This window comes from Gopherus flavomarginatus, chromosome 7 (genome assembly GCF_025201925.1).
Source record: "Gopherus flavomarginatus isolate rGopFla2 chromosome 7, rGopFla2.mat.asm, whole genome shotgun sequence".
NCBI lineage: Eukaryota > Metazoa > Chordata > Testudines > Testudinidae > Gopherus > Gopherus flavomarginatus.
In genome coordinates, this window is record NC_066623.1 from 18,851,673 (window position 1) to 18,872,504 (window position 20,832).

The window sequence follows — 20,832 nt, forward strand, 5'->3', positions numbered from 1 at the left end:
ATAAAAAGAACTAATGTCTGGAAGTTAAAACCAGACAAACTCTAATTAGAAAAAAATTGTGCCATCTTTAACATTGAGGGTGATTAACCAGTGCAGCAAACTAGTAAGGGAAGGGTGAATTCTTTGTCTCTTCGTGCCTTCAAATCAAGACTTGGATGCCTTTCCAGAAGACATGTTTTAGCTCAATACAAGAGTAACCTGGTGAAGTTCTCTGGCCTGTGTTATACAGGAGGTCAGACTAGATGATGTAATTGTTCCTTCTGGTCTTAAAATATATGAACAATCAACATTTTATCTCGGCGTTGAGGCTGCTAAGGGACATCTTTTGGGGATATTTGTTTCCTTTAGTCTTCACTAGCTGTCAGACCACTAGAACACCTGTTTCTGTCCATTTGCTTGTATGTAGGGGGTGAAGTTCACTTCTGAGGAGCCTATGCTGTTATCCTCAATTGTAAGAGGGATAGAGTATTTTGACAGTCTGACCCAGTAGGTGTCAGTCATAGATGGCATTCGACTCTAAATGGTGCCTTTGTTCTCATGTTCCTCTTGTTGTCATATGCAGCCCAGCTCATTGGGGTTTTTCCTTCTTTCTGTGGGTAAGCTTCTGAGTTCCCACCTCTCCCGATGAAATTGGTGGCCATTAAAAGTGCTCACCACCTCGCAGGATTGGGTTTTACAGGGTCAAATTACAGAGAGGCCTGAGCACTAAATTCAGATCCAAAACTGCATTAAATATTTCCCAGTACAAAGTGGTGCTTGGATCTGGGATTGTGTTCTGCTTGGTATCAAGATAACTGCGAACTTCCTTAATGCCTGTGCAATTGGGGCTGTTTTTTTGGCCCCATCTCTAGTTCAGTCTGAAATTTTAATTGGTTCAGGTTGATGATGGATTTGTTTCAGTGTGTTCTTATCTGGAGTTGTGCCCTTCAATCCAGTGTCCTCCTGACTCTGACTTTCTGCTCTGTGGTTTCTCTCCGTGTGTTTGCTTTGCCATGACAGTAGAGGTGCATAATTCTATTCATGCGTGCAAAAAGCTTTTTACCTACAGTTCACATTTTTTGTTTTCCCCGAGTAATTGTTCTTGCAGCATCTGCATCTATATTTAGACTGGGAGATTATGCTCGTTTTCCAGTGGCTCTTCCCCTTTGGGTTGGAGCTGCAGACTACACTTCCATCTCATGTTACTTTGCCGGGTTTATGCCCACACTATATGGGTACAGAGAAAGCTGTCGTCTGTTCACAGATGTTCTATTTTTTGTTGTTTTGGTTCTTCCTTTAGGTGTAAGGATCAGATTTTGAAAGGCGTTTAAGTGCTTAATGATGCAAATAGGTGCTTCTGAAAGTCCTACTAGTCACCTAACTACTTCTTTAGGCATCTAAATACCTTTAAAAAAATCTGGCCTTAAGTGTATTCATTTAGATTCTGCTTGCCATCTGTCTAGCTTTGAGCATCCATTCAGTGCAATGCAGGCCTTTGGCCAAACTGTACATGTGTGAAATATATTTCAACAATTAAGCTCTACTTCCACATTGAAAGAGATTAGTGCTTGGGTTATAAAGGGCACAGACATTTTTATTGATTTTGACCTTTAACTGGGCCAAGAAAGCCCTGAGTATTCTGTAATCATCATTTTGTCTTTGTAGATAGGACTTTCTTTTGTTGATTTTACTTATTCCTGATCAGTGGAAATACCTATTATCACATTACACGTTAAAAGAATTTTTATTGCATTGACTTGAATAAACTGAATGTACATACATAATATATTTGCAACTACTGTAAGTTGGTTCATAGTCTGCAAGGGCTTGTTATGCATTGGAGATGAAATTCAGCCTAGTGCAGAGAGCTGGGTGAAGCTCTGTGTACCACTGAAGTTCCAACCAACGACCTACGTTGGAGCTTAAATGGCATAGGCCCTAGAAGGGCCTAGGTGTAGTCCCTAGAAGGGCCAATTCATCTCCCACTCAGGTCAATGGACTTCAATGAGAGTTGAACTGAACCCTAGGAAAGAAGCCTCTTTCAGCAACTGGTGATCATTAAATAATCATTCCAAGCCTAAGGTGATAATTTGCACATACCTCTTGGATTAAAGAAACCGCAGGTTCATCTGAGAATGTGAAAGGATCCAATTAATGTAAATTTGCAGGAATCATAATTATTATTTAAAAGGATTTGCTTAGTTTTACTATACTAACAAAACTGAGACAGAAGTGTCTCGTAATGGTCTCTGCTCACTTCTGTTTCCTCTGCTGCAGCCAAGAGTTTCTGCTTCTCACATGGGTTGGTAGTGAATTATACTAGTTCATCCTATCTCACATATAAAATCAGTAGATCCTAGCAGGTAACCATGATCCTTTCCTAGTAACATCAGTCTGGGATTTACCTGTAACTGTCCAAGGTGAACTGGGCTGGCACGCCATAAAGACTAATTAGATCTTTTAGTTTTTAGACTTAAAACATCCTGTTCACACTCTTGGGGTTTCTTAACTCTTAAATTCCCAGCAACAGCCATGGATGGAATGAACAGGCTGCTTTCCTATCAAATATTAGACTGTAGCTACATCCCCAGCTGCAAATATTGAAGTTTGAACATACATAGATTATGATGTCAGGTGACCCTGCAACATTTTTGGCTTTCAGAACCCTGCTTCCAGCTTAGTATTCCAATCAATCTGAGCTCTTGAGAGGTTAAAAAAATTTTGGAAACTTGGGATGTGTTTAAATTAATCCCTTCAAATAAATGATGCATCCAGAGGAGCATAGATTTTGGCTCAGAATATCAAAGTCTGAATAATAATAATAGCATCTATAATTCATGTATATTAATGTGATTTCCTGCAAAGAGGAGAGGAGAGTGGCAGAGAGAATGAAAGCTGACACAAGGATGTGAAAAGAACCAAGCATTTGTCTCGTCTCTATGCAGCTCCTCCTTCAAGTGCTCTCCAAGGTTTCAGTGCTGGGGTTTTCTCTTTGGAGCGAGCAGGGTGGTCTGGCTGATTTTGGAAGGATGTTGAATTGGTAAAGGCAACACATGTTCTGTCTGCTAATTAGTCGGTGGCTGATAGATGCAATCTGACATTTCAGTCATGTTCTTCCAGCAGTGCAGGTGGCAGGCCAGAGGGACAATGGCTCCTCAAGCTTTGCTTTCTCCCATCAAAATCAAGCCAGACTGAAGCCTCACAGCATCCAGAAGGAAGTCTGTGCTTCTGTCAGCACTAACCCTACCTACAGGGCACTCGGTCAATAAGCTGGGTGTAGCCCTAATAGTTCTCTTAGCATATAAGCATTTATAGCAATCAGTGCAGAGAACCATGTTTCCCAGTTTCAGGCCAGGGAGGCTGTCCGTGGAATGTGAAACTGCTGAAACTCCAGAAAGTGACTTTTTTGGAGTTATTCAGCATTGTCCTCTCCCGATGAAGCTGGATATATTAACCATGGCCTTTATACTCAGACACTGTTTGGAATAAGATTTACCTACCTTTCGTGTCTAATCTATTTGTATTACAGTAGTGCCTAGAGGTATCCTAATTGATGTTCCTAGTGCCAGGTGCTGTTCACAAACATCACAAAGAGACAGTCCCTTACCAAGGGGCTTACAGTCTAAGCACTGTATAATTAAATTTGCTCAATATTGCCCATTTAGGACTTCATATTGGATACTCATCTTCACCTCCCTCTGTTGAAGCTCTGATTATTTTCTATTTTCATAGATTCTAAGTCCAGAAGGGACTGTTGCGATCATCTAGTCTGACCTCTTGTATAAAAACACAGGCCATAGAACTTCCCCAAAATAATTCCTAGAGCAGATTTTTTTAGAAAAAATGTCCAGACTTGATTTTAAAATGGTTAGTGATGGAGAACCTACCACAATTAATTAATTGCAGTGGTTAATTACTCTCTTTTTTTTAATTATACCTTATTTCCAGTTTGAACTCTAGTTTCAGTTTCCAGCAATTGGATCATATTATACCTTTCTCTGCTAGACAGAGGAGCCTATTATCACTTACATTTAGTTGTATTAAAAACACATATTGTTTGCTTGCACCCAGTTTACCAAAACAGTCTAGATCACTCTGTATTAGTGACCTGTCCTCTTTATTATTTACCACTCCCACAATGTTTGTACTATCTGCACACTTTGCCAATGATGATTTTATGTTTTCTTCCAGGTCATTGATAAAAGTGTTAAATAGCGTAGGGCGAAGAACTGAGCCTGGTAGGAGCCTGCTTGTAATCCACCCACTCAGGGATGATTCCTCATTTATAATTACACCTTGAGATCTGTCAGTAGCGAGCTTTAATCCATGTAATGTGTGCCATGTTAATTTTATATCGTCTAGTTTTTTAAACAAAATATCTTGTGGTACTCCATAAAACACTGTACAGAAGTCTAAGTACATGAACACTATTAACTTTATCAACCAAACTTCTAATCTCATTAAAAAAAATTAAGTTAGTTTGGCAGGCTCTATTTTCCATAAACCCATGTTGATTAGCGTTAATTACCTAACCCTCCATTAATTCTTTATTAATCAAATACCGTGTCAACCACTCCATGACCTGGCCCAAGTCTGATGTCAGACTGACAGGCCTATAATACCTTGGCCATCCAGTTTACCCTTTTTAAATATTAGCACAACACTACTTTCCTTCCTGCTTTCTAGAATTTCCCCGGTGTTCCAAGATTTATTGAAAATCAACATTAATGGTCCAGCCAGTTCCTCAGCAGGCAATTTGAAAACTCTTGGATGGAAGTTATGTGAACTTTCTGATTTTGAAATGTCTAACTTGACTAGCTGCTGTTTCTGACTCATGACCCTGTTAATCTCCCATTGCAACGGACCATGGGAGAGACCAAATTGGACAACAGACACCAAGATTTCAGTAGACGATATAGACATAGATGTTAATATAAATGACCCTTCCTAGGGTCTCAGCCAAAGATGGTACTTAAAATCCTCACCTCCAGTGTGGAGGAATTCCCTGCAGAGAAGGCTGACATGCTGTCTGGCATGAAAGCAAATATCATATGCCTGCAAGATACACGCAAAGGGACAGTAGCACCAAATATCCCTTACACTCATGTTTCTGTGAACATTGAAAGCAACATTTATGGCAGTATCATGGTGCCAGTGGGCCTTCAGGAAGGATCATGGCCTAACAGGCCCATGACAACTCTGTGGGGAATACCTGGGAGCAAACAGGTGGTACCTCCCCAGCTAATTAGAAATAGACCAACTGAGTTAGAGGGAGACTGCTAGAGTGCTATAAAGAGAAAATTGCCCAGCAGATGTGGGAAGCTCTCTCTAGAAAAGCTCTGTGACAAGCTGGAGGAACACACAGGAGGTGGACTAGGCCTCTGTGGGGACAAGCCTTGAATGGGGGCTTAGAGTTGACAGTAAGAGCCCCCAGAGAACTGGGAGAGTCCCTGGGGATGGGAGACAGTGGGGAGCTTCTGTCAGGAAGCTCCAGGAAGAGAGCTAGAGACTGCCTCTAGACCAGAGAGAGCTACAGTGAGAGCCTGGCTTCTGGGAATGGAATAGGAAGATGAAAAGACCAAGAGACACTCTGGAGAAGGAGCAAATAACTAAGAAATTAGCTGTCCAAGGAGGAATAGCGGGATAGAAACTGAACCCCAGCATGGGCAGGGGTGGAGCAGCCGAGTCTGGGAGGCAAGCAGGACTGCTGGTGATTTACTGAAGAAAGGAGGTAAGAAGCCAATGACTTCAGTGAGGAGGAAACTGAAGCCTGGGACAATTTCTTTGTTAGTTTATTGATGAATAACCCTTCTCACCTCCACCCTGAACATGGGGTTATTGAAGGTAAAGTCTGATGCAGATAAAGTCTGATTTATGTAGCCAAACTAGGAAACTGAGGCACAATATGGGGCCTGGACTTGTGACAAAGTGGTACCAGACTGAGTAAATGTGGTAGGAAATGTGGACAGTGATGGCGGTCCTGCAACAAGAGGCAGCAACATTAGAGCAACTGAAGATGACATCTGTAAGGGAAATGGATACCTCAGCTGAGCTACTGCTAGTGATCAAAGTGACAACAGGACAGAGTTTGACAAGAGCTCCAAAACACGCAGACATGGTCTTCCCATCATGATTTTTCTGGGAAGTGTAAGGAACTATGGACCCTTGAGGACTATGGAAGTTGGATGAAAGAAGAAACCTGTGAAGGAGGTGTCCGACTGAGGAGATGAGGCGGACTATCCATGGGTGTAATCAGACGAAGGAACGGAGGGTTGTCTGTTAGAAAATGAGATTAGAGGGGTCTTGTGGGAAGAACCTTAGAGCCTACCAAAGAGAAATGCCCTTACAACCGGAGGGGGAGGAGAGAGTGAAGCGGGAAACTCTCACTGTGATGAAAGGGTGGGTGATACACGGTCTTGGAAACAGCACCTGATAGGGGAAGCTCTGCTATTAGGGAAGGGAAAGGAGACAGGTTCCCAAATGGAGATTGCGATGGAGGATAGGTTTGGAGGAAGATGGCCTTCTGGTTCAATCCTGAACACTAAAGGGCAATCTATATTGACTGTGCCCTGGGGAAGGTATGGAGTGTGGTGTGGGCCACACTGCACAGGATCTGAAATGGCATGGACTGAGGACTTGTTCGCTCCAGTTTAGGAATTGTGGGGAACTTGTGGGGAGCAAGGCCAGTGCACCTGTGCCAGGTCTGCTGACCCCAGTTGATACTGAGCTCATTCAATCTTATAGGATCATCACAGTGCAGAGGCGACTCATGGGGGGAGGGGTCAAGTACTATCCCCAGTTGGCTGCTCAGGGGCAAGGAGGGAGAGGGGCTAGGGTGACCAGATGTTCTGATTTTATAGGGACAGTCCCGATTTTTCGGTCTTTTTCTTATCTAGGCTCCTGTTACTCCCCACGCCCTGTCCTAATTTTTCACATTTGCTGTCTGGTCATCCCATAGAGGGGCTCTGTCCTTCTCTCCCTGCATTGCTATTGATAAATTCTTTTTCCTCCATCTAGTAAAAGACCAGTTCCATTGTTGGGATTCTTTTTGTTCCCAATATATTTTAAAAACCTTCTTATTGTCCTTAACTCTGCTGGCTATAAAGTTCTTCTCGTCTCTTTGCTTCCCTTATCAATTTTCTATAGTTTCTACCTTCTAATTTATATTAATTACTATCAGTTTTCCCTTTGTTCCATTTGTTATATATTAATTTTTATAGCTGCTTTCACTTCCCCTCTAAACCAAGTTTTTTTGTTTTTTTTAAATAATATGGCCTTCTTCCTCGATCGTAGCTTTTGGGGCGTCTATTAAAGTGTTCTTAAACAGTTACCAATTGTCACTCACATTTTTCTGACTAAATTCTTCCTCCCAGCTGATTTGGCTCATAATTGTTTTCAGCTTTGTGAGCTTGACCCTTTTAAATTTCAAAGTTATATTGATTAGTGGTCTGGACTTTATTCTGTTTTATTTCCTCTCTACCTGTGTGTTCCTGTGAGATTTTTGTATAGAGCTGTATATCTTGGTCACTACATGATTTTGGAAAAGTCTTGTAGGCCCTAATTTTGGTTTTTAATTTAGCCACAGAGTACCTGTATCAATAACCCTATTCTTGCTTCACAAGAAATATTTAGCCAGGATTATGGAGAGGCACATTAAACCCCCTTGCATCATTCAGGCCAGAAACTCATTAGTAGAGTCGCTGTTCTTGCTTTCCCAGAAAAGCTGATCATATTTTACTTATATGGCTTTAACAGCTGAAATAAAACCAGCAGTGAATTCCTAGCTATGCATAAGCAATGCGATTTGATTTCATGAGCCCTTAATAACTCAGTGAGCAGAGGTGGAGGTTCTTACAGGTGTGGGCCTGATCTCTGTGGTAAAGGAAGGAGAAGCAATTCAACAATGTTCTCCTGTTTCAGAAAAAAGGCTGAGGAGTCTGTGAAGCATCATAACATGCACAGAACCTCTCTATGAAGCTTGCTGTTCCTGATAAAGACACTGTTTCCTGTCAAGCTCGGCACTCTGCATTCCCACTGAAGTCTTGAGGGACTGAGAGGCTCAGCACCTTTCAGGAGATGCTTGAACTCAGTGGGAATTGAGGGCACCCATTCACTGGCAGCCCTCAGCACCTTGCAGGGTTGTGCCCATGCAGCCCACAGGGGTTCAAAAGGTGAAATTCACTGCAGTGCAGAGGGCCTTATGGTGGGTGTTCGCACCACTCTGCATGGGAGGTCTGCCTGCCGAGCGGCTCCTGACTGTCACTGCTACAGGAAGGGTCTTGGCTCAGGCTCCACATAGAGTGCCATGAAAGGCCACATTGGGGGAAGGCTGGAGGGGAGGAGGGGTGCACAGGAGAAGTTACAAAGCTGTATTTATGCTGATCCAGTGGCCCCAACACCACCTTCAACAGGTGCAGAGGGACTGTGCCTGCTAATCCAGGACTTAGCAGATGCTGTGGATTTCACTTCCCTAACATCCATGTGCTCCATGCATACAGAGCCCAAATACTCAGGTTCTAGGTGGTTGCTGTGATTTCACCCTTAATGCCCCTTATGCCATGTTGGCATTTAGGTTTGCATATGTGTTTTTTTGCCATTTTGGGGAGCAATATTACCTTAAAAGTGCCCTCCTTTGGATTGAAGCAGCACTGCAGAAAGGTGCCAGATTGATTTGCCTGCTCCATAATTGTGGTTCTGAATTTAGCCAGGAAGCAGTAGTGTACAAAGTGCCTGAAAGAAAATGTATGCATCAAAGAGAGAAGATGTGGAAGGTGGAAACAAAAGAAGAGGAAAAGCCAGGCAAACACGTTCTTGGCAAGTGGCAAAACCCTTGTGTCAGGCTGCCTGAAATTTTATGCGACAAACTTTGCATGCCTTCTGCTGGGAAGTCTGTATCTTTAAAGCCAATGTTGTCAAGTTTAGAATGTTGAGATAAAAAGATTCAAGTCGGTACAGAATGAGTTTTCTCAGAAATAACAAATTACCCTGACACCAGTTTTAATATGATGGATCAAAGATAATCAACATCATAATTTTAACATATGAATTGTTTCTTATCAAAGAGCTATGTGGATCTGCCTCTTTGGGCCAAGTACAGCTGCCCTCACTGAGTGGCCCATCCACCCCTTATGAAAAAAATATTCTCTCTCCATTTGAGGAGTGGTCTAGTTTACTTACCTAAGATAGAAGTTGGTGATTCTCTCCCTTTAACCTGCAGGTCCCTGTGGTCTGCTCACCAGCCCTTGAGCTCAGTCACCTATAACTTTCTTTACCTTTGGGAAGGGACTCATATTTGTGTATAGCCCTAATGAACACTCAGGAACAAGACAGTTACAACCAACCACCTGCCTTCCCATCCCTCCAGAAATTACTGCTCCCCCCCAACCAAATTACTTTTGTATTTTGAAGGGGATGACTATGGTTATTTACAGAGAGGTAGCAATGAAACTCGCAAATTATCAAAGAGGATAAAAACTTGGGAAATATTTTCCAGGGTGGTTCCTCTCCCCCACCCCTACCCCCGAGTGGATTTCTCCACATTTAACAAACTTCCCTTGCCAAACGTCCCAATTTTGCTGCTAAGGTTTCATCAATACAGAAACATTTGGTGCAGATCTAGCTATGTCCTGGAGTAGGATGGCAAGACATTAAAAGCATGAAGTTATAAATGGGCAAGATTTTAGCTAGGCTAGAAGGTCAGTGCTCAAACACCTGAAAGCAGTGGAACTTTAAATGAACGTTCTCTCTTGGAATGTGCTGAAGACCTTAGAAAGGAGCTACAATTCTGGCCATGCCAGTTGAAGGTCACTAAGATAGTTGAAATCAGCATTGCTGTAACAAGGTCTGAATTATGTTCTCTCTTGATAGCGCAAAACATCTTTATGGGTGTCTTTGAGTGGATAATGGTATTCTGAGCCCGTACTGTCACAGCCATATTGTAACATAACAAGATGAATAGAATCAAGGCCAGAAGAGACCACCAGATTCTCTAGTCTGAGCTGCACTTCACAGGCCACTGTACTCCACCCGGTTACCCCTGTATACTAAACATGCCAAGAAATGAATTTACCTTGAACCAAGTCTTTTATTTATAATGATCCAAGACAAAAACCTAAAGGGGAGACGGTAAAGGGAAATGTGTGCTCAAATCTTCCATTTGTGGGCGTTACCTATATGCATCAAGGAGTAAAATCCATTCCTATTAACCATTAAGAGACTATATTTATTTAGATTAGATTTGTAAAAGCATGAATAATTTCACAATCGAACGTGCTTCCCATGTGAACTGCTTAAGAAGTGGGCTGCCACATTCTGCCCTAGCTTTAGTTTTGAGTGGTCTTAATCAGGAGCTTCATGCAGTGCACGTTACGGTAATCTAATATTCCAGCTATTAAACCGATTGGAGTCATGTACTTGCAGTTTACCCCAATTATGAATGAGAGCCTTGTGCTCCTCCTGTTTGCCAAAGTTTTGGGGGCCTTGGGCTCACTTGGAAGAATTAGGTTCCCAATGAGTTACATTCCCAATGAGCTGGATCCCCTTCTATAGAGGCACCTTCTGTGTCTCCAAGAAGGATCCTAGTTAGTTGAATGGGATGATAAAATTATTTAATCACGAGTTGATTATCAAGGACTTATTTCTTGATAAGTGATAATTCAGTCATCTATAACACTAATACCATGATCTTAATGAATTACTCTATGAAATATAAATGAATTGCAGGGCTTAAGTGTGATTTGGAACTTTTAGGCATAAATTTGCTCTTGTGGTTCACTGGATAGTTCCTTCGGTTTCAGTGCTCAGAAAAATGCTGTTTTCTCTTTTATATTCTAGCTTCTAGCCTGTATGTTTCTATCTACTTGTTGCGATTTTCATAGTTTCTTATATCCTGTATACAACTGGTTAATGTACTATTAAAGTTCTGCATATCTATAGAGGTGTGTTAGGTGCTGCTGTGAGAAGTTCTACAGTGATGTGTATCAAACAGGATATCAGAAAATTGGAACGTCTGTTTCCCTTATGCTGTTCCCATAGACATGTTAATAATCCCCTCTGCTAAGGTATTATTAGTCTGGACCTCATCTACTTTGTCATCAGTGTCTTGCTCTTCCAGAAAGGAAATGAATTGGTGACATAGTACATTTTGTTATTGCTTGGATTCTTAGCAGGTTCCCAGTATTATTTATTTATTTACTACCTTGTATTGTGGTAGCACATGGGAGTCCCAGTCATGGCCCAGGACCCCATTATGCTAAACGCTATACAAACAGAGAACAAAAAAAAGGCAGCCCTGGTCCCAAAGAAAGTATATACCTTGTTGTCCAGACTGCAGCAATTAGCGGCTTCCATGAGCCATTTATAGCCAATTGGAGGGGTGAGCCTTACAGTTAACTAGCAGAAAAAGTATTTTGTTTCCTTTTTTAAAAAAATGTTTTGTGCTGAATGCTGAAAGAAATGTTATGAAGAAGGTTATGTTGCCTATGAAGCCCCCTTTCCACACCAAATCTTTATACCATTTAATAATGTATAAAGCAGATTAGGTCTGGGTTTAAAAATCTACTGGCAGCACCAGAATCCAACACAAAATAGAAAAGAATTATTTACTAACTCCAATTTTTCTTTCAGGACATGTGCACATCACAGATTTCAACATTGCCACAATACTGACTAAAGGGATGCAGGTCACCACGATCGCAGGCACAAAGCCATATATGGGTAAGAATTCATAAAGATCTGGGCTGCTTAAATGGCCATTCTTTGTTTAATACCTGCCCTTAATTCAAGGGATATATGAGGGTAGAAATTAAATCCTTTCAGAAACTTTTAATTCTTTCCACTCCTGCCAGGTAGGAATGCTGTGGTTTTAAGTGAGACAAACCACAGATGGAAGAAAGAAGATTCTTTTTGCCCAAAGTTTTTTGTCTCCTGTCTGTGAAATACTTTCTCATACTGATTTAGAATTGGGATCCATAAAGTGATAAACTAACAAAACAGGTGAGGAGCCAGGAGAGGCCTAATAGAGGCACCAATTTCAGTTACACTATTGTCATGCTACAAAGCCTTGTTCAAGTTCCTTGTGCCCAGGTCAGATGAGTGTTAAATAATTTTTTTTGAGGCTCTAAGCATTGTACAAATGTTAGTTAAGCTTCATATCACCTCTATGAGGTAGGTACTATATGCATGATTATCCTCATTTCATAGATGGATAAACTGAGGCACAGAGCTGTATTAGGCTGTCTGTTACACGGCTGTAATGACTCAATCCTGCAAAGGGCTGAACATCAACTGTGAGTTGAGCATGGACTGAGTACCTTGCAGAAGCTGCTCAGAGGCACCTCTCATGAGTGGGGTCTCAGTCTGAACTAACTACACTGAAGTTCATAGTGTTACTCTGGAGTTAGACCAGCTGTAATGGCAAGCAGAATTTGGCCTGTAGAACTTGCATGGGCTGCATAGATCAAATAGCATGCCAGGGGAAAGGATGCAGGGCCTCACACTGCAAATTACATTGGCATATAAACCCATGTAATGAAGGGATGAATCAGGCTCCAGGAGTCCTAGGTGCTAATCCAGATGCTTTACCACTAGCCCAATATGCTCTGTTTAATATTGCATTCCTTTGCAAATGTAACATTAATAGGACAGAGGAAAACCAGTGTGGCTGCACAGTGGTATATAGACATTAAGATAAAAATGCACCACACATATATAGGGAGCATTGGATAGATGCAAACATCACCAGCCACAATGGGCAGGAAAGTAATGAGAATGGTTTTCAATCTCATTTTGAAGATTCCCCTTTTAAATTATTTACCCTGTTGATATGGATTTGTGCCCATCTGTACCAAACAAACAATCAGCCCAGCTGCAGTCTAGAAACTGAGGTGCACAAGGGAAAAAGCTTGAAAATAAGCCTGAGGGAGATAAGGGTCAGCAGGATGAGTCAGTTCCCAAGTGCGCAGCACATTTGTGCACTGACCTTCTGCACTTCCATGTGTTAAGTGTTATGCTCTTGCTAGGAAAATACAGTGCAAATCTTTGGGTTCTCATTGGGCTGGTAGCAGGCTCGGTTGTCATGGTGACAAAGGGAGTAGGGACACCATTTTTTTTCTTCTATTCTTGGTTAGGAGAAAGAACAAAAGTACACAAATATTGCATCATGCCCTATAGAGAGCACAAGACACCAATTTGGTCCCAAGCTAAATAAAGTAGCAGGGCTACTGTGTATGAGTGAGGAATGTTGCTGTCTAGTAGTGGGACCACAAAGTAGATCAGTGGTTCTCAACCAGGGGTCCGGGGCTCCCTGGGGGGCCATGAGCAGGTTTCAGGGGATCCTGCAAGCAGGGCCAGCATCAGACTCACTGTGGCCCAGGGCAGAAAGCTGAAGCCCCACTGCATGGGAATGAAGCCCAAGGCCCTGAGCCCCACCATCTGGGCTGAAGCCGAAACCTGAGCAGTTTAGCTTCTTGTGGTACGAGGCCCCAAGCAGTTGCCCTGTTTGCTACCCCCTAATGCTGACCCTGGCTTTTATATGCAGAAAGTCAGTTGTGACACAGGAAGGCCATGGTGGTTTTATAGTTTGTTGGGTGGGGCCTCAGAAAAAAAAAAAAAAGTTGAGAACCCCTGAAGTGATAACAGACTTGCTGCTACTACCACCAACTATAGGAGCTACTTTAGATCAAGCAGAAGCACCCTCAGTGGTTGAGGTTGAAGGGAGCAGTGTTCTAGTCTTCGTTTCCTGGATACCTATGATGTTTATACAATAATGGTATCTGCAATATGTGGTTTTACTGCAGTGGAGGCACATGCTAGCATCAGTTCATTCATTTAAGCCAAACTGAATATTTAAAATGCAGCGTCCAGGGCTGGGGGGGTGGGAGCGGGGCAGTATTCCCTGCCTCTGATAGGAGTCAGTTTCATGTCTGGATATTGCTAAACTAAACTATCACTGCCACAGATACGGTTTCTTTCTTCATCTTCATGCTATTCAGAGCAAACTTTTATGTCTTTGGAATGTACCATATCACACAGAGTATTACACATTTTTTTCTCCGATATTCCAGCTGTCACTAAAAAGGCTGCATCTATAACCTCCCTCCAAATTCCCTTTATTTACCCACCCACTCAAGTTTGTGTGTATGGAGCAAAAATACCCAGTCTGTTTTTCAGACAGAGCATACTTACTGTTCTTGCTGCTGGAGAAGTTTCATCTATTGATTTTCCACTTCCACTAATGCAGAAAATTCTTACTTATACCTCTTTAGCTACCAAACCAGTAAAATACCTGGCTAGTCAGAGACAAGAGGAGCCTGATTTTGACCTCACTTTTACATAGGGTTGCCAACATTTCAAAATTAAGGGACTGTTTTCTTAGCACCCTTGCCTCACCCCTCTTCCCAATATCATCATCGTTGTTGTTGTCATCAATAAATAATAATCCTAAGCAGTACTCACCTACATTCACTGGAGATTTTGCTTGCTATTTTTTGTAGTACTCAGCAACTCCCAATTTTGTTGTACAGAGATGAAAATAAGGGACATCCCGTGTAATAAGGGACTGTTGGCAATCCTACTTTGTATGGAGGAAGTCGGGGGGGTTACACTGACTAGGGTAACCTCACTGTAAGTAAGTGGAAAATCTGACCAACAGTGCACAGAAAATGGCTGATGAAAGAAGGTGCCAGAACTAGAGCAGTTTGAACTGAGAGGTTCCTTATTTAAAGTTAAGAAGTGTCCATCTGTAAAATAGGCTATGAATCTAACCAACCATAACAGTCATAAAAGCATTTGACTGCAGATAGCACAAGGACCCTCAGCTCACACAGCAGAGATGGTCTGTACAGGAAAGTTAAAGCATTATCTAAGGTTTTCCCCTTACTGCTACCATCCCATCATAATTATTCCTTCCCTCCATGGGAGGCTCCTTTTATTAGCCTAACAGCTGACCTTTCACCCTTCAGATCACCTGACTCAACCCTGTAGTATAAAAAGAAACATACAAACAATCCCCCGCACCAGATTTCCTCCTCTGTTTTGTTTTATTCCTTTGACACTGATCCTCACCCTCCACCCCCTAAAAATATCATTGCATTTTCCTTAATCTTTCACATGGCGCGAATAAGGTCAGGTCATCTTCTGACCCTGCCCTACTTCCTGTCAGGCTATCAGCTTTCTACTATAAAAGCAATGGCTGTTGGGCCCGCGCCCATCTAGAAGTCACTCCCTGCTAACTAGCATTAGGTCCACATTTGTATCTCCCAAATGCAGTGTTTGCAATGTACCCTCTTAAGTTCTGCTAGACAGAAAGTGTAATTGGATTCAGATAAAGGAAAGAGGATATGAAGGAGGAAATTAGCTGACCTCTCAAATAAAAAAGGTTGAGACAGTTCTAACTTGAGACTGAGGACATTTCCTGCAGGATAAAAAGAGAGGATAGGTGGGTCAATATTAGCCTTAGACTTGATAGAGCAGAGTTCAGTTCCCTGCTCTGACACAGACTTGCTTGAAGAAGACAGAGCCTCTTTATGCCTCAGTTCCCCATATGTGAAATGGGGATAATAGCGCTGCCTTGCCTCACCGGGGGCTTGGTGTGTTGTGGGGACAAATATATTAAAGAGTGTGGCGTGATCAAATATTATGGTGATAGAGGCTATATAAGAACCTAAAATAGATTGAATTGCCACCCCCTCGTCAGTTATGTAATAGAAAACTTGTTTAACCCTATGAATGGCATAATTCTTAGGAGACATACAAACACTTTGTAACATCAAATTATTTATTTATTTATTTATTTATTATACATTAAGTGTTTAAATAATACTTTGTATTTCTCCATCCAAGGCTCTCAAAACTCTTACATCCATTAATGGATGTAATCTCACAACACCCCTTTAGGGTGAGAAAATAGTAATAGTCCTATTTCTCATATGGGGAAAACTGAGGCAGAGAGGCGCTAAAGGTCTTGTCTAGGATCACAGAGCAAGTCAACGACAGAATACTTCACACTAATCCTGATCATACTGTCCATATCATTAGACTGCAAAGTCTAAATATCAGTCTGTGTTCAGTTCTCAGTGTAGGCATATACGAAAAGTTGTCAAACTATTAAATGAGTCATATGCTGGTTCCACACCAAAGTGCAGTAATTTCCTAATGGATGGGAATTGGCCTCAAGTAACCATCCCAGTTAAACTACAAATAGTAGCAGTGACACATTATATAGACCTTGTCATGTAATGACCCCAAAGCATTGTACAAACATCAGCATTTAACTTAGCCTCCCACCATGATTTTTGAAGTAGCTAAATACTACTTTAGATTATGAAACTGAGGCTGAGAGGTTAAGTGAGTTCCCCAAGGTTAATGAGCATAGCAGTGGCAGAATGGGGAAAAGAACCGTATTTAGGTGATGGGAATCCCAACCTGCCTGTTACTGTCATTGCTTGTTAAAAACCCAAAAATAATCAAGTGAAGGACTGGGCAAAGGGGAACAAATTAAATATATGGCAGAGGTTCTCAAACTGGGGGGCGGGACCCCTCAAGGGGTCGCAAGGGTATTGTATTACATGGAGGGTCGCAAGCTGGCAGCCTCCACCCCAAACCCCACTTTGCTTCCAGCATTTATAATAGTGTTAAATGTACAAAAAAGGGGTTTTAATTTATAAGGGGAGTTACACTCAGAGGCTTCCTATGTGAAAGGGGTCACCAGGACAAAAGTTTGAGAACTACAGATAGACGGTAACTAGAACAGTCTGGAATGCTTTTCACACCTTAGGACTGAAACATCATATACTGCTGAAAATAGTCAATGATTACTGTTTGAGACTCTGAAATAAAGCAAACAAATTTTTCTGTATTTTTCAGCACCTGAGATGTTTAACTCAACAAAATCTACAGGCTATTCCTTTGCTGTTGACTGGTGGTCTTTAGGAATTACTGCCTATGAGCTACTTAGAGGCCGGGTATTGTACATACAGCTGTATTCATTATTATTTGTTGTGGGTTTTTGTTTTGTTTTGTTTTGTTTTCTCTCTTTACTGTTTTCAATACTGTATTGAAATAAGTGCTTTTTAACAGGGATGAAAAAACGACGAGTAGGAATCTGGGCTTTAAAATCTGTTTTAAAACAGGCAGCAGGAATCAAATCTTCATCAAGATATTCTTATGATGGACTCATAAGAATTCAAAAAGAAACCACTGCAGTGCAGAATAACTCAGGGTGACAGGTTCTTGGAGTGTCCAATGCCCTGTCAGTTAACATAAGTTATGCAGTAAAAACTGAGCCATCTAATTGATGGATAAGAATTCCAAAAGCAGGGACTGTAATAGAATTTAATCTGAGCTCAGAACATGCAAGAAACATTTTTTAAAAAAATCATTTTACTATTGCATTAAGGCTCTGCAGTCTGAGCAAACATGAACCACTGTGTGTGAATTATTAATACAACACTATTCATGCCCTGTCATGCCTCAGTCTTTGGCTGTAACTTACTTGCAGAGTTTGGTGCATCTTGGATAAGTCCTTTTAAACAATTTTGTAAAAATAGGTGGGCAACATGGAAAGTTGCTTAGCATGAAATAAACTGTATTTTCCAAGCAAGAAAATTACATAACAGTTTGTGAGATTAAAAAAATACTCTTCAAAAATATTTACATTTCCAGCATATAGCACTTTTTATCTTTTAAGGAGCTGTGTGGGCAGAATGTATTTTAATTTATATATATTTATAAACTTATCTAAATTTTAAAGTGAATTTTGGGTGGCTCAAGTTTTGGGCCCCAACTTGGACAGGTTAAAAGGATGTGGTTCTCAGATGTGCAGTGCAGCCTTCCTGCAGCCGAGCACTCAAAACCAAAATCTCTAATCACTTTTGAAAATGTAAATCATAAAAACTTACTTTATCATTAGAAAAGAAAATGGATTGTGACACTGTTGCACTTACTATTCCAAGGCTTTTGACTTTGTGTTATTTCCAAATCTAGGTGTAGAAAATACTGCAGTATATTCAAACATAATAGCACAGCAAATTGATGACACTAGTGGTGACCATAGTGTAATGTGATAAACTTTTATAGGAAGACTTGAGTTGCCCCACATTGTTTGCAAATATTCAGTATAATTCATCTGTTTCCACATATTAATTTGTATCTGCTCACATCTATTTTTAAATGAACACTTATTGCCAACATATTTTAATAAAAATCTGGGAATTAAAAAAACTTCAAAAACAAAGTTATACAGCAATCCTTCCCTTGTATACACAAACTTCCTTTATTAATTTCAAGTTAAATGTTGAGCTGTACGTAGTTGCACGCACCAGTCAGATGTGCAATTAGTCTACATGCATTGTTACTGTGATTATGCTTTGCCTGCTTGGTTGCACATTTTTTTTCTGGAAAATTTGGACTTAGCATGCTCCAAATGCAGTGATATGTCAAAGATGTTAAAAGGTGCAACATCCTCTCCACTTTGAATATATATCCTAAAGATCTCTGGCCAGAATTCAGGCTGGCATCTAAAATGAAAGTGAAGGGTCCATTCACTCCTAGCTCTAGGACATTCACAATGCATAAATGAACAGCCCTTCTGCATCCCGAGCCATACCTGTGAAACTCTGTTCAGCTACCTCTGCTATGAGGTGTTCTTTTTCATATTGTTCTTTTTTCCCCTTTGTTGATGTTGTTATCTTTCCAAAGGAAAGAAGAAGCAGAGAGGAAAACCACTAGCCTCTACCTTGTCAAAATTATCTCACACTTGAGAAATGAACAGAAAATACCATTTACATTTAACAGAGAATGTTGAGAAAGTACTGGCCTTTGTAGTACCAGTAAATTAATTTCACTTTAATGGCCTTTTTAAGTTCAAATTCTGGCTTTGCCAAGGAAATACCGGCTGGGTGACAGCTCTACCCTTTGCTTTTCCCTCATATTCATCTTGCTGTTCAAATGTCTCATTATTATTATTTGTTATTATTCAGTCCTCTAGTAATTTATTTACTTCAATTGAGTTAGCCTCTGCAGTGACTGACTTTCAATGGTTCAATCTAGAGCAGCAATGGGGGGGCTTGGAGAATGGCACAAAGAGACTCTGTTTGGAGACTTTGCCCTAGGAAGATTTCCAAAAGATTTTTTTTTTTTTTTTTTAGTGAAATGGTTTCCTTGTGTTTTTCACAGAGGCCCTATCACATTCGCTCCAACACATCGCCAAACGAAATTGCTCACGTGTTCAGGACAGCTACTGTAATGTATCCTGCTGCTTGGTCTAAAGAAATGGTATCGCTAGTCAAAAAGGTGAGAGCAGGTGGGGAGACGGGATAACTCAGGGGAATGGATATATTCACATCTAAGAGTGCATTGTGCTCACTGGCTCTTGGATTATCCTTAGGCTTCCACTGCAAATCCTGTCCAGGTCAGGTCCAGTGTTAGTGACCTTCTCGTGGCTCTTGGTGCCCTCTTTAAAATGACTAAAGATATCCACACTGATATAATCACTAGCTGGAAGCCTTACTGAGTGTTACCTCCAGGTCAGGGTACATTGAGGGCCCAGTAACAGGGAAGCTTGCATTGGTGTTGCCCCTGTTCTCAGGATATATGCAGGATCAGCGTCCTTCAGACTGGCCCAGGAGCCTCCTTTGTCCCTCTGAAATCACCGTGGGGAATTAGAGAAAGAGATAAATAGAGTTGGTCAAAATTTTTCACACAAAGCTTTCTATTTTGTTGAAAAAAACATTTTTTCCAAAATGCAAACTTTTCACAAAAAATGCTGATATTCTCCCTTTGTTCCATTTCCCATATCATTTTCTGAAACCGTTTTTCTCGATTTTCACTGACATTTTTATCAACATTGTTTTCAAAATTGTTATAAAAACTGTTTGTTAACCTAAACCCACAATTTCTTACTGAAGGCAGGTTTTCAGGAGACAAAACATTTGATAAGGATTTTGGAAACCATTTGAATAACAGTCTTAGCAGAAAATACCATGGAAAAGGGTAACTAGTCCATTTTGAACCCTGCTAAATGGGTCCGTCAACATTTTGAAATATTGTGAGAAATAATTTTTTTTTGGTATTTTTTTAAGACTAGCCCTACGTGTGAATAGTAAAAGAATCCCTAGCATTTATGACCATTTTTCTTCCCAAAGACTCTGGGTACAGTTATCCCTACCACTGAAATAGACATGGACTAGGCTAGAGCCATGGGAACAATTCTTCACTGGAAATGCAGCACAGCAGTGTTTTTAGGAGGAAGATTGAAAAATATCCATTTAATTAAAATGAAATGGGAGAATTTAGGAAAGAGGAATAGTTAATACCTGAGCTTGAGTTTAACCAGGCCAAACAGCGACACAGGGATCTTTACGCAGACATCCTTGGTATTTCTATATATTTTTACCTTTGCTGGAATTTTTCTCCTGAACCACAACATGCTGTAAATCCCACAGGCTACCTCTTGAATTAATAATGCAGTGTCACAATTTATTTAAATGTCCATGTGCCCCTTTGCATCTGGTTTAGGAGCAATATTTATTATATGTGAGGCCAACTGGGATGTTAAGTTTTGTCCCGTTCAAATATCTCCAGTGAATTTCATATTAAGGTGCAATGCGTTTGATCATTAGTAACAGACCCACATTACTTGCATTTTGTGTTTAAGCACAGTACTTGGAATGGTGAAAATGAATTGTGAGTGATGTTTACTCTCAGCCTGCATATCATTCACACTCTGACAGTATAGATTTTGCACCTCCACTTTATATCATTCTCACTCGGGTTGCAAGCACTAACGCTAAAATGGTGTTTCAAGTTGTCAGCTTATTCATTACATTTGATGAAGTGTTTTTATGGGGTTATTTT

At 40.9% G+C, this 20,832-nt stretch overlaps 1 protein-coding gene across 4 annotated transcripts in view; it reads left to right on the top strand.

The window, feature by feature from the left end:
* Nucleotides 1–20,832, top strand: part of STK32A (serine/threonine kinase 32A) — a 92,651-nt gene that overhangs the window by 61,311 nt on the left and 10,508 nt on the right. For all 4 annotated transcript variants that reach the window (XM_050962760.1, XM_050962758.1, XM_050962759.1 and 1 more), the window contains 3 exons: nt 11,605–11,694; nt 16,843–16,940; nt 19,153–19,269. In XM_050962760.1, coding sequence (XP_050818717.1) covers nt 11,605–11,694; nt 16,843–16,940; nt 19,153–19,269 — 305 coding nt within the window. The remainder of the gene's footprint in view (nt 1–11,604; nt 11,695–16,842; nt 16,941–19,152; nt 19,270–20,832) is intronic.